We start from the raw sequence: 27,224 nt of genomic DNA, 5'->3' as shown, positions 1-27,224 counted from the left end.
GGCATGTAATTGCTAAAGTCTAATGCTTGAAGTATTTAAACGTAGCGGTCATTATAATAAATATGAAGCGGTTCATAACTGCGTCTCCTTTGCAGTTCCTGTTTCCGCCCAAGAGACGAAATTTGCAACTTTTACAAAAATTTCGTTCTCTTTTCTGTTCATAAGATTATTTTACTTTTTCCAGATGAGAACACGAAAGCAGAGAAAAATGGATTCCTTGCACGGAATGCTTGCTTCAGTATCTACTCAGACAAATTCGTTTGTAAAGACACAGAATAACTTGAAAACATTGTTAATTCACGGAATAGTGAAATGATTTAGCAATGTTCAAATGGAAAAATACGTTTAAATTAATTACACTTTAGAGAATTTTTGTAGGGAATGAGATCACGAATATTTTTTCCGTATTTCTGTTTTTGCAGTATTAATGTTCGTCGCATAATGGGTATAATATGTTATAACACCTTAACTGTAGCTTTGTGACAAGAGTAGTATAAATTGAGTAATAAATATACGAGGACGGTTCAAAAAAATCCGTAACTTCGTCACAAAATTTTTCTACGCTTACCGTTTGCTTATTGTGCATGGTCTCCTTCGAACCTCCAGAATTGCTACACCTCTCCCGATCTCCCAACGCCGTTTCCACTTCCGGAAGGAGTCCTGATATGCCTCTTGCTGGGTCGTGCGAAGCACTGTCTGCGAATTTTCTTTTACCTCATCTATTGCCGCAAACCTTCGTCCTTTCAACGGGGTTTTCAACTTTCGAAATAAAAAAAGGTTCACCGGAGTCAGATCTGGAGAGTACGGAGGACGAGGCAGCACAGTGATTCCTTTTTTTGTGCTATAGTCACGCACAAACAGGGATGAATGAGCGACTGCGTTATCGTGATGCAAGAGCCATGAATTGTTTCGCCACATTTCAGGCCGTATCCTTCTCACATTTTCTCGCAGGCGTCGCAACACGTCCCTGTGGCACGAATTCATAATGAATTAATCCTTGAAAGTTGAAGAAAACTATCAGCCTGACTTCGACGTATGAGCTCACTTGATTTTTTTTTGGTATTAGAGAATCTTTCCCGACCCATTGTGGAAATTGAACCTTGGTCCCAACATCGTACCCGTAGACCCACGTCTCGTCACTAGATATGATTCAGTTATAACATCTCGTTCTCATTTGCGCAATCCAAAAGATCTTCACAGATTGCGAGGCGGAAGTCTTTCTGGTCTTGACTCATGGGCCGTGGGACGGAACTTGGCGGCAACGCTATGCATTCCAAGATGCTGTTCAGCATTTAATGACGTGATCCGACTGAAATGTTACATCCTTCTGCAATCTCTCGGACCGTCACTCTTCGGTTGGTAAGCACAATTTCGTTGGCGTTCCTAGCATGAGCGTCGAGCGTCGAAGGGCGCCCTAAACGAGGGTCATCTTATAACTTCCATCCGACCGTTTTTAAACCGTGTGAACCATTTGTAACACGAGTACGGCTTAAGCACTCACACCGGAGGCTTCTGCATCATTGGATGTCTCTCTGTAAGGGTTTTCTTGGGTTTCACGCAAAATTTAATGCAGACGCTTTGCTCTTCTGACTCTAGCATCTCCGAATTCAAAAAATTGCGACACGACGTTCTATTCAAACAGCACTGAACAATAACTAACAGACTTACAACAATGAAACTTCCGGCAGTTACACATCAAACACTGGTGTGTTAGGGATACCAACTGTATTTCACTCCAGCTCGCCAATGGCACGAATTACGACGAAATTTGGTCCCACTGTTTTACACACACACACACACACAAAAGGGAGATACGTTCTGTTGTTCTTCAGTTTGATCTGTCTTGAAAAACTGCTACTCCAGTGCCTGATTCATTTTAACCACATAAACTGAAAGAGTGCCTTACTTATTTCGCGGGTAAGTGTGAGACTACCAAATCGACACGTTCGGGGTTGTCACCGACTGTCATTTAGCTTGGAGTCTCTATCTGGTAACGCTTAACGTTTGTACAAGGAGGAAAAAACGGAAAGAAAGAAAAGAAAATGTTCGTCGTGGTTCATATTCCACGTTAAACTGTTTAACAACAGGCTGTGCAAATCGACTCGCAGATCAGATTAAGGCAAAAGCACACCACAAAAATACGATCGTGACTGTAGAAGCACTTTGCAGTTCAGTCCAGTGTTTGTATTGATGACTATTTTATTTCTGCGAGCTAAGCTGATGAAATTGTACATTGAAGTGTTGTAACATCAAAGAAATTTTGTTCCCATACACTTTTATCCTAACACGGAAAACCATTTTAACATGTAAAGACTGAGCTTCTCGGATGAACAAATATAGCTTTTTCTGCAGTCACAAAGTCATCCAGATTCACTGGCTTTTTTTTCGTTAGGTGTAACGAAGGATACAATGGTTGATTAGAGATTGGTCACAATCTACATTACCTTCAGTACTTTTACAATATGAGGCGAAAGATGTGTTCATCGTCGACGAGTCTAGTTTATTTTACCGCTGCTTACCAAATAGAGCAGATAGATTCATAAGAAAATCCCGAGAAGTCCTGGTAATACGGGAGTCAGTGAACGGATCCAAACCTTCCATTCAGTCCCTCGTGGATCAGCCTGTTGTGGAAACTGAAGACAGCAGACAGAAAGCAGAAATTTTAAATTTCGCACTTACGCAAGAGAATACTATCATACCCATGTTTGACCCCGCATAGACTCACAAATGAGCGTTATCGATATTAGCTCTCTCACAATAAAAAGTAATTAAGAGTAGTTAAAGCGAACAAAGCAACAATCTCTGACGGAAATCCAGTTAGATTTTATACTGAACGCGCTCTTTTCGTAGCTCATAGTTATGTAGCAGCTCTTGCGCAGGGAATAGACGAGTATGACCGCAAAGGAGTACAACTAACTCCTGCACACAAGAAGTGTAATAGAACGATGCTTTGAATTTCAGACCAACAAACTGAGTACCCAGCATTGCCCAGGTATGTATTTATTCCAATACCATTAGCCCACCTCCTCTTCCCTATCTCTCTGTCCATCTCCTCTTCTTTCCTTCATTTTTCCATCTGCTCCTCCCCACTCTTTCTGCCTATCCGCTCCTCTACCCTCTGTTCATTAGTTCCTTCCCCCTCTGTTCATCTACCCACCATCCTCCGAGTCCATCTCCTCCTGCCTCCTCTACCTCCACTTCACTCCCTTTATCTCCTCCTCGTCCGTCTTTCTGTCTAACTCCTCCTCTTTTCTCCTCCTCCCTCTCTCTGATCATCTACACTGTCCCCTCCGTCTATCTATCTCCTCCCCCCTCATATCTGTATCCATGCCCTCTTGTCCCCTAGTTGTCTGTCCATCTCCTTCTTCCCCATTCTCTCTCTGCGTTATCACCCGCGCCACTATAGGAGGTTGCTGGTTCTTACCCTCGCATGTATTTGGCATAGTTAATATATTTCACACATATTTGTACACATATTTCACCCGTATCTCTAGCGAATTTCATCCTGCAGTTTTTTTTTCACGCATCACAATATTTATGACTTCATATCTCCTGAACTCTCTATCGTACAATGATATGAACTTGTAGATACTTTCAGAAGCATATATGGTTACTTTATATACATATATAAAATGTGTTGCGAAAAGAGGTAGTAGCAACAATTAACAAATTTAAACGTGAAAGACGATGCGGTAGTTTTTCACGTACCTCAGTTTTCATGATGTCATATCGCTTGAAGTATATGTCATACAACGATACAATATTTGTAGTACATCTAGTGTTGTGTGTTGATACCGTCTGCAAAATTTGTCACGAATACAGTCAGTAGTAGCAGGTGGACAGGTAGATTCTGCCTTCCTAGATTTCGGTAAAGCTTTCCACCCTGTAACATATCGTCGACTACTAATTAAGATACGATCATACAGAATGTCTTCGCAAGTACGTGACTGGCCAGAGAAATATTTCATTAACAGAAACAGGTATGTTATACTAGCAGAGAATCCTCCACAGAAACGAAAATAACATAAGATGTGCCCCAATGAAGCGTAATTGGAAATCGAATGGTTTAAATGTATATAAATAATTGGTCACATAGGATAAGGAGCACTGTAAGATTGTTCACAGATTATCCACTCTGCAGGAAAGTATCCTCGTTTGACGATCGAAAGTAACTGCAGAAAGACTTGGGCAATATTTACACTTCGTGTAATGAACATCAGCTCTCCTTAAATATAGGTAAATGTAAGTGATCTGTCTGCCAATGGCGGCACCAAAAATATCCAGGTAGAAATGATTGAAGAAGTTTATTTGTCAAATATTAATAGCAATTCTACTCCGACGTCGATTGAAACAAAACTTAATATAAGGCACATATTGAAACAGGACAATAATACTTCGGTGGCTGCAGGCCGGTTAGATTGCCACTAAGTTCATTAAACGCACATTTTATAAAATTCAAAGGCTCGTGGGGAGCAAAATTGTCTAAGTACGCTGTGTACTCATTTAAAAGTTAAAAAGGAACCAATTTATACGTTCATAAGTGCGCTATGACGACCGAATTTGCGAGCTAACATCCCAAAGGTGTTCGGGCTCATATGCGGTTCCTCTTCGTCGAAATGACTTGGCTCAAACTCGTCTAGGGGTAGAACTGTACGTGTCGCATTACTCGCCCTAAATTAGACACTTGTGACCCTTTGGTTAAATTGTCTGGTTGATTGCAAGTTTGTGAAATACAATGTTAATATAACATATAATAACAGTAATAATAATATCGGGAACTAAATTAACGACACATAAATGATGTAGGCAACACAGTTGCGATTTGATTGGAATAATCTTTATTCAGAAGGCAAACTAATAGCGAAAGTGGTCGAATTTACAGTTAATGTTACACTCGAGCACATATCCATTTGGTACAGTTCGATCATTCACAATCTCATCGCGAAACTCTAGTCCAATACTTCGCCTCATTATCTTCGTGAAAAGTTCGAGTTCACACCAGGCGCGCGACTGCTCGCCGCTCAGAGACTAAGTCCCGCGATACCACACAACGCGAAATTTTCTAAGTCGTTTCACTTTTTAGCTACCTAAAGACCGACCGTCCGCTTTCTCGTCTTCACCAGCACTGTACCCTTTGGTGTCTAGACCAGAATTGAACTGTCCACTTTCGCGTCTGCACCAGTACTGTCCCTCTGCTTGTCCCCGGCCGCGTTTCCCACGCGCCGAATATCCTCGGTCAACTGACTAGGGTAATTCCCTTTCCTGAAGCAGTCCATCTGATTGGCTACAGTGTATTCTACATTATTTTACATTTTAACATATTTAAATAATCAAAGCTTGACCACTTTCAGTTCTAAATAAGGTAACAATAATATCCATTACATAATAAACGTTAAATTCTTTTACATAAAACCAATACAATTTCCTTCTTAGCTTTGAATGCCACGGCCAGTAGCCTTGCACCAATGTGCTTTCTGATAAATAAATAAAGAACAAGAGTAATTATTATGCACCAAACTTTACAACAAGTATTCTATTACTTAATGATTCAATAAGGCGTCATGCTGTCATCGTTCAATGTGTTTTGTGTGAAAGAAATGATGATCTGATGTTTAACTGAAAATACTGACAATTTAAATTTACTATATCTTTTAAACACATAAAGTTACAGAGTTGATATTTACAACGTTTGTTATTTTAATGATGCGCTTCTATGTGAAATGTCGATCGTTAAGATCGACCAAAGCGTTCAGATTTTAGCATTCAGGTCTTTGTTACAAAACTTGTTAATTTCACTTTAACAGTAAATCCTAAACTATTAAAGGTATGATCAATATTCAAGTTTATTGGGATCACCATGAAAATTTATGTAGGATGGCAGATTAAAATTACTGTGGCTTCATTCCCTGAATTGCTTCGGGATTAAATAGTTTTCATAAATGTTTCTCTTTATGGCGATCTTAGGTCCGCCACATGTAACACTGCTACGTCTCCTTGGCCAGAAACGACTTCTACTGGGTTTCCCTATCATGTAGGTTCTCGTATGTCTCACTCACACACTACAGTGCTAAGGCCGCAATAGACAATAGGCGCCTGTGAGTTTCCCCATCTCGTGGTGAATCTGTATCCCTTGTGGCATGCAGTCCTGGACGACATGGTTCGTTTCACAGTTGCTATAGGCTGACTCTTTCGGCCATATATTTAAATGAGAGCGCAATGCTCGTTAACTCACAAGTTCCCGTCTTCTTCGGCGAGGAGGTCAGCTGTAAATCCATTACTGGCAGCTTCCGGACTCAGGAAATGAGACATGAACGGCAGCGGCATCATGGAGGCAGTTCTTGAGTGAGAATCTTGAGTGACTGAATCCTTGCGGAATTTTGGCCTGGCCCAGAAAAACTCACTCAGGGAGAACTGGTCTTGTGTGTTCCATGCACTGCTCAAAATACCACTTGGCGCCAGGATGCAGCCGGCCCTGTTTTTGATCACCATCACATGTCTTGCGGAAGAGAAAAGGTCACTTTGGCTCGCAATCTCTTGTGACACTTGGTTAGCCTCCTGGTGGGGAATCAGAGCATGACCGTCCCTCTCCCAGAAAACTGTCCCCTGCGCTTTAGGCATCTTCGAAGCTTTTGATGTAATGTTGGTTGCTCGCATCACAGGCGATAACCTGGGTACGGTAGTAGGTTAGTGCTTATAACACAGTGAAAGAATGGTGTAGTGTCTGATTACAAGATTAGTGGTGTACATCTTGAGCACGTCCCATAGTGTAAGTATTTAGGGGAAGTACTAAGAAACAATATGTAATGGGTCGAAATCAATATCATAGAAGGCGAATCGAAGAATTACATTTCTTGGAAGAGATCTGTGAAAGGGAGGTGCACTTATCTAGCTTTAGATCTTAGGATCAAAATATTTTTACGAGGTAGGTATATAATTACCCTCATTATTCATATCACAATGATTAGATACAAATAAATCCTCTCAAATAGAAGACCTTCTGCAGCTGCTAGGTAATGATACCAATTCTCAGCTTCTGCCTGTAAATTCCTTGTCTTAATCAGGAATAACGCGTTCGCAATTTTCATTTGTGATTTTGAAACCACTTTCCAAGTCTACATCTACGTGATTACCCTGCTGTTCAGAATAAAATGCCTGACGGAGGATTCAACGAACCACCTTCAAGCCGTCTCTCTACCGTTCCACTCTCGAACGGCGCGCGGGAAAAACGAACACTTAATTTTTTCTGTGCGAGCTCTGATTTCTCTAATTTTATCGTGATGGTCATTTCTCCCCATGTAGGTGGCTGCCAGCAGAATGTTTTCGCAATCGGAGGAGAAAACTGGTGATTGAAATTTCATGAGAAGATCCCACCGCAACAAAAAACGCCTTTGTTTTAATGATTGCCACTCCAATTCAAGTATCATGTCTGTGGCACTATCTCCCGTATTGCGCGATAATACAAAACGAGCTGCCCTTCTTTGTACTTTTTCGATGTCATCCGTCAGTCCCACCTGATGCGGATCCCACACCGCACAGCAGTACTCCAGAATAGGGGGGGGGGGGGAGGGGTGTCAAGTGTAGTGTAAGCAATCTCTTCAGTAAATCTGTTACATCTTCTAAGTCTTCTGCCAATGAATCGCAGTCTTTGGTTTGTTCTATCCATAACATTATCTATGTGATCGTTCCAGTTTAGGTTATTTGCAGTTGTAATCAAAAAAAAAAAAAAAAGGTTCAAATGGCTCTGAGCACTATGGGACTTAACTTCTGTGGTCATCAGTCCCCTAGAACTTAGAACTACTTAAACCTAACTAACCTAAGGACATCACACACATCCATGCCCGAGGCAGGATTCGAACCTGCGACCGTAGCAGTCGCACGGTTCCGGACTGAGCGCCTTAACCGCGAGACCACCGCGGCCGGCTGTTGTAATCCCTAAGTATTTAGTTGAATTTAAAGCCTTCAGATTTGTGTGACTTATCGCGTAACCGAAACTTTGCGGATTTCGTTAAGTACTCATGTGAATAACTTCGCACTTTTCTTTATTCAGAGTCAACTGCCACTTTTCGTACCATACAGATATCTTATCTAAATCATTTTCCAATTCGTTTTGGTCATCTGATGACTTTACATGACGGTAAATGACAGCATCATCTGCAAACAATCTAAGACGGCTACTCAGATTGTCTCCTATGTCGTTAATATAGATCAGGAACAATAGGAGGCCTATAACACTTCCTTGGGTAAAGCCGGATATTACTTCTGTTTTACTCGATGACTTTCCGTCGTGGAACGAAATATTACTTGCTTTCACATACTGTATCTTTTAAAGCAACCAATGCTGCACAAGATTACGCCACTGTTATGTTCAAATGTGTGTGAATTCCTAAGGGACCAATCTGCTGAGGTGATCGGTCCCTAGGCTTACACACTACTCAAACTAACTTAAAGTAACTTATGCTAAGAACAACACATACACGCACCCATGCCCGAGGAAGGACTCGAACCTCCGGCGACGCCATTGTAATAAAGAACCGTTTACCGAAAATACTACAATGAAGATAAACTGAACAGGATTCTGGAAGTCGCCTGCTAATGGATGTCGCCACTATTCAGTTGATAGAGACGTTATGCACAGTCTATATAAACTATTAAGTCCAACATGAACGGGTCCTAGAATGCGGAAGCTGCAATAGCGCCTATAGGAGATGTATCTTTGCAGGGGACGTGGCGTCGCAGGCGTCTTTCCCCGGCGCTCTGCTGCCCCCGACCGCCTCCGCCGCCGCTGCAGCCGCCGCCGCCGCCCTTCTCCCACCCCCGCTGGGGGCGGCCTTCCCTCTGCTGCCCCTCCCGCTGCCCCTGCTGCGAGACCACGCGCCTGCCACAGGTTTGTCCCTAATCGCCCGTGTTCACGTTACAATACTTTTTCTCTACGTCATTAGTTTTATTCAGTTACGAGGGCAGTTCAATAAGTAATGCAACACATTTTTTTTCTCGGCCAATTTTGGTTGAAAAAACCGGAAATTTCTTGTGGAACATTTTCAAACATTCCCGCTTCGTCTCGTATAGTTTCATTGACTTCCGACAGGTGGCAGCGCTGTACGGAGCTGTTAAAATGGCGTCTGTAACGGATGTGCGTTGCAAACAACGGGCAGTGATCGAGTTTCTTTTGGCGGAAAACCAGGGCATCTCAGATCTTCATAGGCGCTTGCAGAATGTATACGGTGATCTGGCAGTGGACAAAAGCATGGTGAGTCGTTGGGTAAAGCGTGTGTCATCATCGCCGCAAGGTCAAGCAAGACTGTCTGATCTCCCGCGTGCGGGCCGGCCGTGCACAGCTGTGACTCCTGCAATGGCGGAGCGTGCGAACACACTCGTTCGAGATGATCGACGGATCACCATCAAACAACTCAGTGCTCAACTTGACATCTCTGTTGGTAGTGCTGTCACAATTGTTTACCAGTTGGGATATTCAAAGGTTTGTTCCCGCTGGGTCCCTCGTTGTCTAACCGAACACCATAAAGAGCAAAGGAGAACCATCTGTGCGGAATTGCTTGCTCGTCATGTGACTGAGGGTGACAATTTCTTGTCAAAGATTGTTACAGGCGATGAAACATGGGTTCATCACTTCGAACCTGAAACAAAACGGCAATCAATGGAGTGGCGCCACACCCACTCCCCTACCAAGGAAAAGTTTAAAGCCATACCCTCAGCCGGTAAAGTCATGGTTACAGTCTTCTGGGACGCTGAAGGGGTTATTCTGTTCGATGTCCTTCCCCATGGTCAAACGATCAACTCTGAAGTGTATTGTGCTACTCTTCAGAAATTGAAGAAACGACTTCAGCGTGTTCGTAGGCACAAAAATCTGAACGAACTTCTCCTTCTTCATGACAACGCAAGGCCTCACACAAGTCTTCGCACCCGAGAGGAGCTCACAAAACTTCAGTGGACTGTTCTTCCTCATGCACCCTACAGCCCCGATCTCGCACCGTCGGATTTCCATATGTTTGGCCCAATGAAGGACGCAATCCGTGGAAGGCACTACGCGGATGATGAAGAAGTTGTTGATGGAGTACGACGTTGGCTCCGACATCGACCAGTGGAATGGTACCGTGCAGGCATACAGGCCCTCATTTCAAGGTGGCGTAAGGCCGTAGCATTGAATGGAGATTACGTTGAAAAATAGTGTTGTGTAGCTAAAAGATTGGGGAATAACCTGGTGTATTTCAATGCTGAATAAAACAACCCCTGTTTCAGAAAAAAAATGTGTTGCATTACTTATTGAACTGCCCTCGTATTTAGTTTTTATTTGTTGATTTATTTAACATGGCAACATAGGGGCCATCAAACCCTCTCCTAATCTCACCGGAGCATTCTACATATTTTATATTACGTATATTACGACAAACATGTTATACTACATTTAGAAATTAAAAAGCACAGTAGTACAAGTTAAAAACACACATACACAGTTAATATTCGTTCATAATATGTGCAACAATAAACAGAAATCGCCGGGAAATAGTGTTAATTATTAGCGCTAGCAGCAAAGGTCATGAGGGAGAGAAAAGGAAGAAGGAGAGAAACTGCAACGTGATAACACACAATTACTGAAGATCGAAGAAATTGGAGTGACTTACATAGAGACCAAAATAGAGAAGCGTAACAGGGGAGAAGATGGGAGCATTGCTTTTACTATTTGATAAAGGGAAAATTGGCCATAAACGCTAATTTTTGAGCAAACTTTATGAGGGTGTCCGAAGGAAGTGCTTCAGCTTTGGAGCAGGACATTTAATTGTGGGCTGAGTGCAGGGCGGCTTCTTCCGGAGACGGACACCTGCGGCAGTGAAGCAGTTTGTGACTTCTTTTCGTAATACTATAGAGTGGTCATAAAGTGTCGATCCATTTATTTTTTCAGGATAACAAATAAGAATGCTTATGAAATAAGGATGTCTGGCTGTTGTTAGTGTGCGACTGCGAGATTTTTCTTATCTGGACGCGCAATAGGTTCTTACCTGGAAATTTCAAGAGGTAGCATCAACAAGAGCAAACATATTGTGACATAACTGCCAATAAGTTCCAAAGAACTGGAAACGCTATCGATGAATCACGCGCAGGGAGGCGTTCTGTAATCATTTAAACAACAAGTTAGACGTGCTAAAGTTTAACACTTTAGACTAAAGAAAAGTGTATACCACAATCACGTGTCCCACAAATTACACCACAAAGATCTCGCGACTAGGCAAGCTGCGTGTTACGATTTGAGAGTAGCTGGACGCAGCGAACACCTTATGCATCTTTCTTTCCAGAGATGTTTGTCTGTGCAGCTGGAAGTGAAAAGGTTTCTTCTCTTGTTACTATTGACTTTTGCCTGGTAGACTCGGCTTACAACAGCCTTCATTGATCTTCTTTCTGACGTAATTTTACTTCCTAGGTAGGTGAAAGATTCGACGGTCTCCGGGGCCCATAGTCAAGTGAGCATTGTAACCTCCCCACAAAAATTTTAAATGAAATGACAATATTATATAGAAATGCTAATGGACATTGTGCTAAGTGTAACCTCCCTAGCAAATAAATTTAATGACAATAAAAGTGAGAACCGCAATCTGACCCAAGTATAAGTTCCTCAAGAAAATAATGAAAGTCAATTCAGTGATAAGAAAATCTCAGTGATAATGATAATTCAATTAAACCGAAATATCGGTCTTTGGCCCTGTGCAAAAATCAGAATTAAATTCTTACCTCATTGTAACTGCTAGTCAAATTTCTGCTCTTATTCTTGCGCACCGCTTGGAGGAACTGCATTGCAAATAATAATATTCTTTTTTTTTGTAATTTAACTGAAAACTGAAACTTTTCTTTAAGCGAAGTGGAACGAAATCGTTAGTTCAATTAAATAAATTTTTTTTGTAAAATTGCTTTTGAAATCAAAATTATTATTGGGGCACTTGTTCAAAATTAATTACAATAAATAAACTTTACATTATCTGATGGTTACCTACATTAACAATATACCTCATTCAGCATCTTGACCAGTATTGCCGACAGACTACATCACACAACCGCACTGGGCTGCTACTACTGACCGAGTGCACTGGCCTACTGCAACTCGCGTACTGCTCTACATGACGACTACTCGCGAACAATTCGCAACACTCGCGCCGTCAAGCGCAGACTAACTACGATTATAGGCTCTCTGGTCAAAGATTTTAACGTGCCTCACCATCGCTGCTACGTTACATACGTGTTTCAGCATGGAGCAACAAAGTTTTGTCTACTCATCACTAAGGCTTTTGTTTTAGCTTTATTGATCTTGATGTTATAGGAAGAGCTGATGGTGCTTTCCATCTAGGCCGGCATCGCTTCTAATTACTCCACATCTTCCCTTAACACTGTGGTATCATCTGCAAATCTCGACATATCTGTTTCAGTATCACGGACTTTAATTCCACCTGTAACTCCTTGTTTCTGGTTGACTTCATCTGTTGCCCTCCGAATATGTCCATAGACTACTACGTAAGTAAGACCTTGCGTTTCGATTATGATGGTACGACAGTTGTTTAATCTCTGATGGCAGGTGCTGGAATTCTTGCACGATGAGGAGCTTACGAAATAGACGTAGCGTATGGTAGCCCCGTAACTTGTCTGGCCACAACTACTCTCACTGGTCGCACGAATCAGTCAGTGCTTTGCTATGAACAGCTTTGACTGCAACTTCTTTTTCCAGTTCCATGTCATGGATGCCTCACGCTACAAAAAGAAGGTGGATTGATATGCACTAAAAGTAACCGAAATTTGGGATGAACTGAACCGTCGATATCATCAGTCGACTTTAGCCAATAACATCGTTACAATCTGCGAAATGCAACATGAAAAATTATTTCGTATATCACTTTATAGAAACAGTTCAGAAACTTTCTCCCCTACATAAGGCTAACGTTATGTACTGTGTGAAAGCTCGCAGCAGAGTAAAGGGAAACGTAGATACGTTGAGTAAGTAAGCAGCGTACACTCGTTTAGTGAGATAAGATAAAATGCTACTTGACGTTTCCTGAATACTACACTGAAGAGCCAAAAGAAACTTGTACGCCTGCCTAATATCGTGTAGGGCCCCCTTGAGAACGCAAAAGTGCCACAACACGACGTGGCATCAACTCGACTAAAGTCTTAAGTAGTTTTGGAGGGAACTGACACCATGAATTCTTCAGGACTGTCCATAATCCCGTAAGAGTACGACTGGGTGGAGATCTCTTCTGAACAGCACGTTCCAAGACATCTCTGATATGCTCATTGGGGAATTTGGTGACCAGTGGAGGAGTTTAAACTCAGTAGAGTGTTCCTGGAACCACTCTGTAGTAATTCTGGACGTGTGAGGCGTCCCATTGTCCTACTGGAATTGCCCAAGTCCGGCTGAATGCATAATGGACATGAATGGAGGCAAGTGATCATATAGGATGCTTGCATACGTGTAACCACTCATAGTCATGTCTAGACGCATAAGGGGTCCCATATCACTCCAACTGCACACGCCCCACACCATTACAGAGCCCCCACGAGCTTGAACAGTCTCCTGCTGACATGCAGGGTCCATGGATTCATGAGGTTGTCTCCATACCCGTACACGTCCATCCGTTCGATACAATTTGAAACGAGACTCGTCCGACCAGGCAACATGTTTTCTGCCATCAACATTCCACTGTCGGCGCTGAAGGACCTAGCCGAGGCGTAAAGTTTTGTGTCGTGCAGTCATCAAGGGTACACGAGCGGGGCTTCGGCTACGAAAGCCCATATCGTTGATGTTTCGTTGAATGGTTCGCATGCTGACACTTATTGATGGCTCAGCACTGAAATCTGCAGCAGTTTGTAGAAGGGTTGCACTTCTGCCACGTTAAACGATTCTCTTCAGCCGTCATTGGTCTCGTTCTTGCAGGATCTTTCGCCTGCAGGAGCTATGTCGGAGATTTGGTGTTTTACCGGATTCCTGATATTCGCGGTACATTCGTGAAATGGTTGTACGGGTCGGCTACCTCGGAAATGCCGTGTCCCATCACTCGTGCGCCATCTGTAACACCACTTTCAAATTCATTTAAATCTTGATAAGCTGCCATTGTAGCAGCAGTAACGGATCTAACAACTGTGCCACATATTTCTTGTCTTATATAGGCGTTACCTGCCGCACCGCCGTATTCTGTCTGTTTACGTATTTCTGTATTTGAATACGCATCCCTATACCAGTTTCTTTGGTGCTTGAGTGTATAAGCACTACAGTCAGAACACACTAAAACGAAAACGTGCACCGGTCATAGGAAATTAAAGGGAAACGCTATGCTGCAGTTGTGCGTAATCTGCCGGCAGGTTCTTGGTATCAAAATTGAAAATACCGTAGAAATTGTACAGTGACAATGTCATGCCTTCGATCTAATCACTGGAGATTACGGCAACATCGTACCACCTCAACATAATTGTTCTTCTTCATGTGAATGCAGCGCTGGGGAAGATAATAATCACATTTTCTTCAGCTGCGGCAGAAGATATCAAAGAGCCGCGATACTAATGCAGCCTGTGATGTCCTCTGGCAGTGCATTACCAACGGTCATTCAGACTCTTTTAGCGACAGGCGACCTAAAACTGTGTAAACTCCTATATGTTTTTATAGCAGAAGGTCATATTAGATTTATAGGAAAAGCTACTTTTTTAATTCTTTTATTTTTTGTTTGCATTACAGTCTAGTAGATGAGTAATAATGCTTTGTGTTATCGCCCCCCCCCCTTTATATGAATGAATGTGGTTCAATTTCCTTAGGTCATTGACTTAATTTCAAGTTAAATGATGTAACTGATAATTGTTCTTTAATAGCAGATGTATTGCATGTTTCCTTTTAACAATTTCACCCTCTTAATACACTTAATCTCAGGAAATCATTCTTAGGCTGGCTGTATCGGTACTGTCAAAATTCATTAATAAATAAAAAAAACATTATTTCAAAATGGTGACCAGTGACATCATCCGTTCCCAAGGCGCTCAACATATACATCAGATTATGTAAATTCTCAATAATAAATATTGGAGCTACTGGCGCAACCATGGAAAATTAGGTATTTTGTGCTGGGGCAAGCTAAAAATCTGAAATAACAGACACAAAATCACGAAAAAATGCATACATCGAAACAACCTGAGAAACGCGATTCAACGGTCGTTTTCAATGACGCAATAAAAAAACACAAAATTTGCGCGTACCAATTACAGCTGGTATCTAAAACAGCACTTCACCAATATACGTCAAATGAAAAGGCCGATGCTAATACAGCTAACCAAAAGGCAATAGAACTACAAAAAGCTATATCAATATAGATAGCCAAAATCGCGGAAATTAACAAAATTCGATATCGAAAACGTCAGACATAAGTAAATTGAAACGGCCGATACCAACACAGAAAGCCGAAAAAGGCACCAAGCAGTAACTGCGGTTCGGTATCGAAAATATTGTTTCAAAATGGCTCTGAGCACTATGGGACTTAACATCTGAGGTCATCAGTCCCCTAGTCTTAGAACTACTTAAACCTAACTAACCTAAGGACATCACACACATCCATGCCCGAGGTAGGACCGTAGCGGTCGTGCGGATCCAGACTGCAGCGCCTAGAACCGCTCGGCCACACTGGCCGGCAAATATTGTTTATTATACCACTCTGAACTGTGTTGACCTCTCCCAACTCAACTAATTCTGGTACGTCTCGGTACATTACTTCCCATTACCAGTATTAATTTCGTAATCATCGAACTACCAGCTTTACTTATTTCAGTGATATTAATGTTATTATTTACTGAATCGTTTTAATTTCATTGCGTTGCAGATTCGCTCTTACTTGAGAAAAAAGAAAAAGTGTCGAGAGGAAGATGTATTCATAATAAAATTCTGAGTTCACGGAAATTGTAATTACTGTTCATTTCGCTTACTATGACAACCAAAATAATGTTTAAGCTCTGACGTCACTCGCCAAAGCACCACTATGTCGCGGCTAAAAGTAGACGGGCGGTACGGAAGACTAAAGACGACTCAAAAAATGGATGCATTTATGCATTAAAACCAACAAAAATGTGTTATAAAATTCCATAAAATATGCACTACAATGTGGGAGATATGCACAAATGACGTTTAACATACGACAACAGAGCTGTGTTCGGCGCTGAACAGCAAAATCAAAACTGGGGAGGCAGGTTTTGATCGACACACATGCTGTGTCGCGTTCTTCGCCCTTTGGCATGTGGCGTATCGTTTTTGCTCATAGCACTGTGCACAAACTCATGCTGAAACCTTACAGAGTAGCGGTAGTGCGTAGACGGAACAATTCAGATATTGTTGCACGACGTCAGTATTGGAGTCTGTGCATCGCAGAGAGGTTTATCCAAAAATTGGATGGTTCCTATCAATAAAAAAACCATCGTAATATCATGACAGACTTATCAGCATTATCCTATATGAAATGGACGTACGTATGTTCGTCAGGCCGAAGACTTGTTTGATACAGCTCTCCGTGTGTCTCTATCCAGTGCAAGACTCTTCATCTCCGAATAACTATTGCAACGTACATCCTTCTGAACCTGTTTACTGTATTCACCTCTTGGTTTCTCTCTTTGATTTTTACCCCCACACTTCCGTCCAACACTACGTTGGTAATCCCTTAACGTCTCAGAATGTGCCTTATCAACCGATCCCTTCTTCTAGTCAGGTTGTGCCACAGATTTCTTTTCTCCCCAATTCTATCAAGTACCTCCTCATTAGTTACGTGGCCTACCCGCCTAGTCTTCAGCATTCTTCTGTAGCATCACATTTCGAAAGCTTCTGTTCTTTTCTTATCTAAACTTTTTATCGTCCATGTTTCACTTCCATACATGGCTACGCTCAGTACAAATACTTTCAGGAAAGACTTCCTAACATTTCAACCTTTACTCGACACTCAAAAATATCTCTTCTTTAGAGTCGCCTTTCTTGCCATTACCAGTCTGCATTGTATATCCTCCCTACTTCGACCATCATCAGTTATTTTGCTTCCCAAATAGCAAAATTCATCCACTACTTTCAGAGTCTCCTTTCCTAAACTAATTCCCTCAGCTTCACCTGATTTAATTCGACTACATTCCACTATTCCTTGTTTTGATTTTCTTCATCTTGTATCAACCTTTCAAGGCGCTGTCCATTCCGTTCAACTACCCTTCCAAGTCCTTTGCTGTCTCTGACAAAATTACAATGTTAGCGGCAAACGTCAAAGTTTATTCCTTCTCCAAATTTTTCTGTGGTTTCCCTTACAGCTTGCTCAATGCACAGGGTAAACAACATTGGGGATAGGCTACAACCCTGTCTCACTCCTTTCTCAATCATTGCTTCCTTTTCATGCCCTCGACTGCCATGTGGTAGAAACCAACTTTTCATTCCCCGAATTTTACCCCTGCTACCTTCAGTCTACAAACGTTATAAACGTAGGTTTGCCTTTGCTTAGCCTCTCTTCTAAGAGATGTTTGGAAATTATTTCGAGCGGTTAGTTCATGAGCCCACGCGAATAGTAAATGGTTGTGAAATACACTTGACCTCTTAGCAACAAATAATCCTGAGCTAATAACGAGCATCAAAACGGATACAGGGATTAGTGAACACAGGGTTGTCGTTGCGAGATTGAATATTGTAACCCCCAAATCCTCCAAAAATAAACGAAAAATATACCTATTCTAAAAATCAGATGAAAATTCACTTGACGTTTCCTGAGAGATGATCTCCACTCCTTCCAAATTAATAATATAAGTGTAGACCAGATGTGGCTCGAATTCGGAGAAATAGTATCGGCAGCGATTGAGAGATTTATACCACATAAATTAACAAACGACGGAGCTGATCCTCTCTGGTACCCAATACGGGTGAGAACACTGTTGCAGAAACAACGAAACAAACATGCCAAATTTAAACAGACACAAAATCCCCAAGATTAGCGATCGTTTACAGAAGCTCGAAATTTAGAGCGGACTTCAATGCGAGATGCTTATAACAGTTTCCACAGCGAAACTTTGTTTCGAAACCAGGCAGAAAATCCAAAGAGATTCTGGTCGTATGTGAAGTATGTTAGCGGAAAGAAACAATAAATGCCTTCTCTGTGCGATAGCAATGGAGATACTATCGAAGACAGTGCTGCCAAAGCAGAGTTACTAAACACAGCCTTTCGAAATGCCTTCATAAAAGAGGACGAAGTAAATATTCCAGAATTTGAATAAAGAACAGCTGCCAACATGAGTAACATAGAAGTAAATATGCTCAGAGTAATGAAGCAACTTAAATAACTTAATAAAAGCAAGTCTTCTGGTCCAGACTGTATACTAATCAGGTTCCTTTCAGAGTATGCTGGAAAGTAGCACAGGTCACACCAATATTCAAGAAAGGTAGTAGGAGTATTCCACTTAATAACAGGCCCATATCGTTAACGTCGACATGCAGCAGGATTTAACATATATTGTGTTCGAACATTATGAACTACCTCGAAGAAAACGGTCTATTGACACACAGTCAAACATCGTTCATATGAAACACAACTAGCTCTCTATTTGCATGAGGTTTTGAGTGCTATTGACAAGGGATTTCAGATCGACTCCGTGCTCCTGGATTTCCGGAAGGATTTTGACACTTTACCACAAAAGCGACTTGTAGAGAAATTGCGTACTTATGGTATGTCGTCTCAGTTATGGGACTGGATTTGTGATTTCCTGTCAGAGAGTTCATAGTTCGTAGTAACTGATGGAAAGTCATCGAGTAAAACGGAAGTGATTTCTGGCGTTCCCCAAGGTAGTGTTATAAACCCTTTGCTGTTCCTTATCTACATACGAGAGTTATTCGCAAAGTAAGGAACGATCGGTCGCGAAATAGGATACCACAGTGAAAATCCGATGAAGTTTTGCACAGGTGTGTTGGGCAGTCTCTCTAGTATGCCTGTCGATCGCGTTACGTCGTTCTTTTTAGTTCTGAGGACTTAGAGAGCACATAAACTTACCTCCCACCAAGTACGAGGGCCTGGTGAGAAATTTCGCCTGAAGCTATGCTGCCAACATTACATAACTGCCGTGCGTTTTCTTCTTAAAGATAATTCTCAGCGGCAGATTACCCACAATACAGCCCGTAGTTGTCTCCTTCTGAGTTTCATCTCTAACCGCTGGCTATGAAGACAACATTTTGGCACAGACAACGACCTGTAGGCCAGCGTAGAGAATTGGCGGAAAGCACTGGCGGCTGCCTTCTATAACGAGGGTATTGGAAAGTTGGTACAACGCTACCACAAACGTCTAAGTCGGATCGGCGACTATGGAGATAAGTAGCTGGAAGTTGTAGCTAACTGTTGCAAATAAAACAGTTTTGATTTTCACTGTGGTTTTCACTTCGCGACCTACCGCTCCTTACTTTCCGAATAGCCCTTGTAAACGATTTGGGAGACAATCTGAGCAGCCCTGTTAAGTTGTTTGCAGATGACACTGTCGTTTATCGACGAAAAAAGTGGTCAGAAGATCAAATGAAATTGAAAAATGATTTAGAAAAGTTATCTGAATGGTGTGAAAATTAGTAGTTGACACTAAATAACGAAAAGTGTGAAGTCATCCACATGAGTGCTTAAAGGGAATTCGTTATCTTCGGTTACACGATAAATCAGTCAAATCTAAAGGCCGTAAATTCAACTAAATAGCTAGGTATTACAGTTACGAACAACTTAAATGGGAAGGAAAACATAGAAAATGTTGTGGGGGAAGGCTAAGCAAATACTGCATTTTATTGGCAGAACACGTAGAAAATGTAACAGATCTACTAAGGAGACTGCCTACACTACGCTTGTCCGTCCTCTGTTAGAACACTGCTGCGCAGTGTGGGATCCTTACCAGCTAGGACTGACGGAGTACATCGAAAAAGTTCAAAGAAGGGCAGCACGTTTTGTATCATTGCGAAATATGGGAAAGAGAGTCACTGGAATGATACAGGATTTGTGGTGGGCATCATTAAAAGAAAGGCGTTTTTCGTTGCCACGGAATCTTCTCACGAAATTCCAATCACCAATTTTCTCCTCCAGATGCGAAAATATTTTGTTGCCACCGCTCTACATAGGTCTTGAATTGTAGCAAATGGTCTCCAAGTAGTCGAACATGTATAGGACCCAGTTCATTCCATGTGAACACAGTACACACCATTATGGAGCTATCACCAGCTTGTTGACAACTGGGGTCTATGCCTTCGTGGGGTCTGCGCCTCACTCGAATCCTACCGTCGGCTCTTAGCAACTGAAATCGGGACTCATCAGACCAGGCCACGGTTTTCCAGTCATCTAGCGTCCAACCGATGTGGTCACGAGCCCAGGAGAGGCGCTGCAGGCGATACTCTGTTAGCCAAGGCTCTCGCGTCGGTCATCTGCTGCCATAGCCCATTAACGCCAAATTTTGCCGCACTGTCCCAAGGGATACGTTCGTCGTAAGTCCCACATTGATTTCTGTGATTATTTCATTCAGTCTGTTAGCAGTGTTGCTTGTCTGGTAGCACTGACAATTCTATGCAAACGCCGCTGCTCTCAATCGTTAAGTGAAGGCCACCGGCCTCTGCGTTGTCCGTGGTGAGAGGTGATGCCTGAAATTTGTTATTCTCAACACACTCTTGTCACTGTGGATCTCGAAATACTGAATTCCCTAACTCCGAAATGGAATGTGCCATGCGTCTAGCACCAACTTCCATTCCGTGTTCAGAGTCTGTTAATTCCTGTCGTGCGGCAATCATCACGTCGGAAGCCTTTTTACGTGAATCACATGAGTGCAAATGACAGCTCCTCCAATGCACTGTCTGTTTATACCTTATGTAACTTGTACTGTGAATATCGCTGTCCCACGATTTTTGTCATCTCAGCGTTTTTGTATATGTACTTGTTTAGTGATGTGTAATTGCCGTACGACTAATAACAATAATGTGAGACCTTAACTTTTCCCGGCGAATCGAATGTTCAAATAACTTACGGGTCTGCTGCCGGGTGACGTCGTCGAACACCGCCGATATTTCGACAGGAGAACACCCTGCCATTCTCAAGGCACAAATGCAAGGAAGAGAAGATGTGCAAGCAAATTTAATACCTCGGTTCATAGAGGAGAAACAAGGAAGACACCACACACACAACAGGTGTCAACACAACCAAAGATAGCCAACCTCAGAAATATCGATGGTTACTTTTAATCAACAAGTGGGGTAGCACTAATTCTGTCCCTCTGTTTTTGATAGACAGAGCCGGATTCCAAGCAGCATTTAAACAAAATACACCATCTCTGTTAATAAGGTTGCTTGATAGTCTGATTTCAACAGCTTCCTTAATAACACTATCCCAATAGCTTGACGTGCAAGCCAGAATCTCCGTGTTGTTGTATTCAATAGGATGACCGGTGTCAAGGCAATGTTCTGCAATAGCGGATTTGCTCGGCTGTTGTAAGCGTGTGTGACGCTTATGTTCAATACACCGGTCTTCCACAGTCCTGATACTCTGACCAATATATGACATGCCACAACTGCAAGGAATACGATAGACCCCAGCCTTACACAAACCGAGATCATCTTTTACGGACGCCAACAGGGCCTTAATCTTAGAAGGTGGTCGAAAAACACATTTCGCATCATATTTCCGCAAAATACGGCCAATGCTGTAGGAAATGCTTCCTGCGTAAGGCAAAAAGGCCGTAGACAGCGACCTTGAAACCTGCGTGTTTTTTCAGATATGTAGACGATACTTTTGTTGTGTGGCCTCATGGTAGTGAGAATTTAAACCGGTTTTTGGAACATCTGAATTCAATCCACCCGAATATTCAGTTCACTATGGAGGTGGAAAAGAATGGATGCCTTCCCTTCCTTGATGTGTTGGTCAAAAGGAAGACTGATGGTACGTTGGGACATTCTGTTTATAGGAAGCCCACCCACACTGACTTGTATCTGCGAGCTGAAAGTTGTCACCATCCAGCTCAGCGTGAAGGAGTACTTCGCACCTTGGTTCACAGGGCCCACGTTATCTCAGACCCTGAAAGTTTGGCAGCTGAGCTAGCACATCTCGAAGTCACCTTTCGTCTGAATGGTTATAGTGAGAGGCAGATCAAACGTGCGTTGCGCCATCAGCCTTCTGTGCAACGGGTGAGTGACGATAACAACGAAGTGGCACCTAAGTCTACGGCCTTTTTGCCTTACGCAGGAAGCATTTCCTACAGCATTGGCCGTATTTTGCGGAAATATGATGTGAAATGTGTTTTTCGACCACCTTCTAAGATTAAGGCCCTGCTGGCGTCCGTAAAAGATGATCTTGGTTTGCGTAAGCTGGGGTCTATCGTATTTCTTGCAGTTGTGGCATGTCATATATTCGTCAGACTATCAGGACTGTGGAAGACCGGTGTATTGAACATAAGCACCACACACGCTTACAACAGCCAAGCAAATTCGCTATTGCAGAACATTGCCTTGACACCGGTCATCCTATGGAATACAACAACACGGAGATTCTGGCTTGCACGTCAAGCTATTGGGATAGTGTTATTAAGGAAGCTGTTGAAATCAGACTATCAAGCAACCTTACTAACAGAGATGGTGTATTTTGTTTAAATGCTGCTTGGAATCCTGCTCTGCCTCTCATCAAAAAACAGACGGACAGAATTAGTTCTACCTTACCTGTTGATTAATACACTCCTGGAAATGGAAAAAAGAACACATTGACACCGGTGTGTCAGACCCACCATACTTGCTCCGGACACTGAGAGAGGGCTGTACAAGCAATGATCACACGCACGGCACAGCGGACACACCAGGAACCGCGGTGTTGGCCGTCGAATGGCGCTAGCTGCGCAGCATTTGTGCACCACCGCCGTCGGTGTCAGCCAGTTTGCCGTGGCATACGGAGCTCCATCGCAGTCTTTAACACTGGTAGCATGCCGCGACAGCGTGGACGTGAACCGTGTGTGCAGTTGACGGACTTTGAGCGAGGGCTTATAGTGGGCATGCGGGAGGCCGGGTGGACGTACCGCCGAATTGCTCAACACGTGGGGCGTGAGGTCTCCACAGTACATCGATGTTGTCGCCAGTGGTCGGCGGCAGGTGCACGTGCCCGTCGACCTGGGACCGGACCGCAGCGACGCACGGATGCACGCCAAGACCGTAGGATCCTACGCAGTGCCGTAGGGGACCGCACCGCCACTTCCCAGCAAATTAGGGACACTGTTGCTCCTGGGGTATCGGCGAGGACCATTCGCAACCGTCTCCATGAAGCTGGGCTACGGTCCCGCACACCGTTAGGCCGTCTTCCGCTCACGCCCCAACATCGTGCAGCCCGCCTCCAGTGGTGTCGCGACAGGCGTGAATGGAGGGACGAATGGAGACGTGTCGTCTTCAGCGATGAGAGTCGCTTCTGCCTTGGTGCCAATGATGGTCGTATGCGTGTTTGGCGCCGTGCAGGTGAGCGCCACAATCAGGACTGCATACGACCGAGGCACACAGGGCCAACACCCGGCATCATGGTGTGGGGAGCGATCTCCTACACTGGCCGTACACCACTGGTGATCGTCGAGGGGACACTGAATAGTGCACGGTACATCCAAACCGTCATCGAACCCATCGTTCTACCATTCCTAGACCGGCAAGGGAACTTGCTGTTCCAACAGGACAATGCACGTCCGCATGTATCCCGTGCCACCCAACGTGCTCTAGAAGGTGTAAGTCAACTACCCTGGCCAGCAAGATCTCCGGATCTGTCCCCCATTGAGCATGTTTGGGACTGGATGAAGCGTCGTCTCACGCGGTCTGCACGTCCAGCACGAACGCTGGTCCAACTGAGGCGCCAGGTGGAAATGGCATGGCAAGCCGTTCCACAGGACTACATCCAGCATCTCTACGATCGTCTCCATGGGAGAATAGCAGCCTGCATTGCTGCGAAAGGTGGATATACACTGTACTAGTGCCGACATTGTGCATGCTCTGTTGCCTGTGTCTATGTGCCTGTGGTTCTGTCAGTGTGATCATGTGATGTATCTGACCCCAGGAATGTGTCAATAAAGTTTCCCCTTCCTGGGACAATGAATTCACGGTGTTCTTATTTCAATTTCCAGGAGTGTAGTAACCATCGATATTTCTGATGTTGGTTATCTTTGGTTGTGTTGACATCTGTTCTGTGTGTGATGTCTTCCTTGTTTCTCCTCTATGAACCGAGGTATTAAATTTGCTTGCACATTTTCTCTATCTTGCATTTGTGCCTTGAGAATGGCAGGGTGTTCTCCTGTCTAAATATCGGAGGTGTTCGACGACGTCACCCGGCAGCAAACCCGTAAGTCATTTGAATAACAATAATAATTCCACCTTTCGTCTGACCTGAGAACGTGGATACTCTCAACAGCTATTTCTCCAAATCGCAGCATGGCAGAGCAGTGGCTGCTGGGACTGGCCAGCTTGCACGCGACGCACGGACTGACGGGCGTGTCGCTGTGTTGCAGGCGACAAGCCGTGGCCGGCGCTGCTGCCGCGCTCGCTGGGCCCCGCGGTGGGCGGCGTGGGCGTCGGGGTGGCGGTGGGGGTGGGCGGCGCTCCCCGCAGGCCCCGCAGCGAGAAGCGGCCCATCCCGGACGACCAGAAGGACGAGAAATACTTCGAGCGCCGCAAGAGGAACAACCAGGCCGCCAAGAAGTCGCGCGACGCGCGCAAGGTCCGCGAGGACCAGGTACGCCACGGCCTCTCTCTCTCTCTCTCTCTCTCTCTCTCTCTCTCCCTCTCTCTGCTTCTCTCTTCTCTATCTATCTCTCCCCTCCTTCTGCAAACGTAAGTGTCCGGGAGGGGATGGTGGCGGTATGAGGGATCACAAAATATGCACGGTTTATGCATTACAAAATTCCTATGCATTTCTACCGACGATTACCTGAGATTCCACTAAACTGCAGACTTAGTCATGCTGAGCGAGACGGTAAATACAATGGCTTTAGCAACCTCTGTGTAATTTGGCTTTAAAGACATACCCACTGTCCACTTCACCACTTGGGGTGTTCATTGAAATATCTCGAAAAGAACACATCGGTACCAAACAATTTATAACTAAAATCTGTTCGTCTCGAAGGGGGATATCCAGTAACACCAAACTCGAGCTCCATCCCCCCTCCCCCCAACCTTTGCGTGTTGGGGAGGTGGGGGGGGGGCAACTTTGAAATTTTAAATGGGAACATCTATTTTTTATTGCAGATTCTGAGTCTACATGAAAAACACGTCAATTTCGTCTGATATATTTCACGACAGATGGTGCTGTAATCTGAAAAATCAAAAAATGGTTCAAATGGCTCTAAGCACTATGGGACTTAACATCTGAGGCCATCAGTCCCCTAGACTTAGAACTACTTAAACCTAACTAACCTAAAGACATCACAGATATCCATGTCCGAGGCAGGATTCGAACCTGCGACCGTAGCAGCAGCGCGGTTCCGGACTGAAGCGCCTAGAACAGCTCGGTCGCAGCGGCCGGCGAAAAATCAAAATGGGTTGAAAATCGTATGTTTCAAATTGCTACCAAACGTCACGTCCACGCTACGAAGGTAGGACAGGTAATTGTTTGATAACTTTTAACGGGAAATCCTTTTCTCAACGTTGTATTTGAAGAATGGATCAACATGCGTATTGAAGTTGAAAAAAAATGGCTCTGAGCACTATGGGACTCAACTTCTGAGGTTATTAGTCCCCTAGAACTTAGAACTAGTTAAACCTAACTAACCTAAGGACATCACACACATCCATGCCCGAGGCAGGATTCGAACCTGCGACCGTAGCGGCCTCGCGGTTCCAGACTGCAGCGCCTAGAACCGCACGGCCACTTCGGCCGACCTGAAGTTGAAACTCAAACATTTGAACACTTTCTATAACTGCGACAAAACATTCCGATACGTGAGAGGCAAAGGGACTCACATTAATAAAGCACCCACTGTGAACAGAAAACTAAAACGCGTACGTTGTTGTTCACGAGTAACGCTGAAAGTAATTTCTGACTTAGTCTTAAACGAGTCAATGAGTTTTTTTTTCTGATCGCACTGCACTGCCTTTTATGATAAGTCGTAGTTGGCTACACGGTCACAGTGGTGCGTCGGGCAATCCCCTTTTCGTTTTGTCGGAGGAATACAACATTGAGAATGGGTTTCCTCATCAAAACTTATGAAATAATTACCTATCCTACCCTCGCAGGGTGGAGGTGGGGGGGGGGGGGGGGGGGGGGAGGGTTAATTCAAGTGTCATTGGAAAGCCTTTTGAAATGCGATTTTGTACCCATTTTTATTTGACAAAACTTGTGTATTTTTTCCGTAGAATTGGAATGTGCAATTAAAATGGGCGTCTTCATTTAAGATCTCAGAGTTTCCCGTCCCCCTCCCCCACACAAACAAACACGAGAGGTCTATGGGGTCATGTTTGGTATCACTGGAGATCCCCCTCCGAGACAAACAAATTTTAATTATAAATTGTTTGAATCCGATGTTTAGTTTTCGAGATATTTCAATACCTTCAAATAAACTGAACGACCTGCACAACACCAGAAAGAAAACAAAACAAAATTTTACTTATAACAATAACTGACATAAACCAGACTCTGAACAGTCTACATAGACATTGTCATTGTTGATCCTCTACACACCCCAACTCACATAAACAAGCTGCATTCAGAGCTTCCTTCTGCAGAGGGCAGAGCACATAAATTCCCACTTAGTGCTGCAGCTATGAGAAAGACATGAACATAATCAGACACGTAAGAATGACTACCATGAATATGAGTCAGATGCACTTTCACAACACTTAGGAAAAAAAGCAAACAAACTGACCTGGCCAGCGCGCACAGCAACATACAAATCCTTATTGTGTAACAACACCTTATTTATGGGTCATTTAGACAAAACAGCCAAGCTGTTGAAAAACACCAATATCAAACTCAATTTTGCCGCCACTAACGAAAAGAACGAAACTGGTGCATCTCATCTCACAACCAGACGAGAAACCGAGCAATAAGTCAACAATTAATAAAGAGACATGCTGTCGTTGTAACAACTACTACATTGGCCAAATGGGCAGAAATTTGAAAATCCCGTTTTAAGGATTATATTGCCTGTTTCAGACTAGATAAAGCCAGCAGAGATCAGCTACAGCGAATCACATAGACAAGACACCCTGACGCAATAGATAATCA

At 43.5% G+C, this 27,224-nt stretch overlaps 1 protein-coding gene across 1 annotated transcript in view; it reads left to right on the top strand.

Moving 5' to 3' along the window:
• Nucleotides 1-441: 441 nt before the first annotated feature.
• LOC126466238 (CCAAT/enhancer-binding protein delta) overlaps nucleotides 442-27,224 on the top strand; it is a 41,036-nt gene continuing 14,253 nt past the window's right edge. The window contains 3 exon segments of the mRNA XM_050096372.1: nucleotides 442-445; nucleotides 8,789-8,884; nucleotides 24,511-24,734. Coding sequence (XP_049952329.1) covers nucleotides 442-445; nucleotides 8,789-8,884; nucleotides 24,511-24,734 — 324 coding nt within the window.

Source organism: Schistocerca serialis, chromosome 1, assembly GCF_023864345.2.
Source record: "Schistocerca serialis cubense isolate TAMUIC-IGC-003099 chromosome 1, iqSchSeri2.2, whole genome shotgun sequence".
Taxonomy (NCBI): Eukaryota; Metazoa; Arthropoda; class Insecta; order Orthoptera; family Acrididae; genus Schistocerca; species Schistocerca serialis.
Note: the sequence above shows the minus strand (reverse complement) of the source record. Positions and strands in the feature narration are given on the sequence as shown.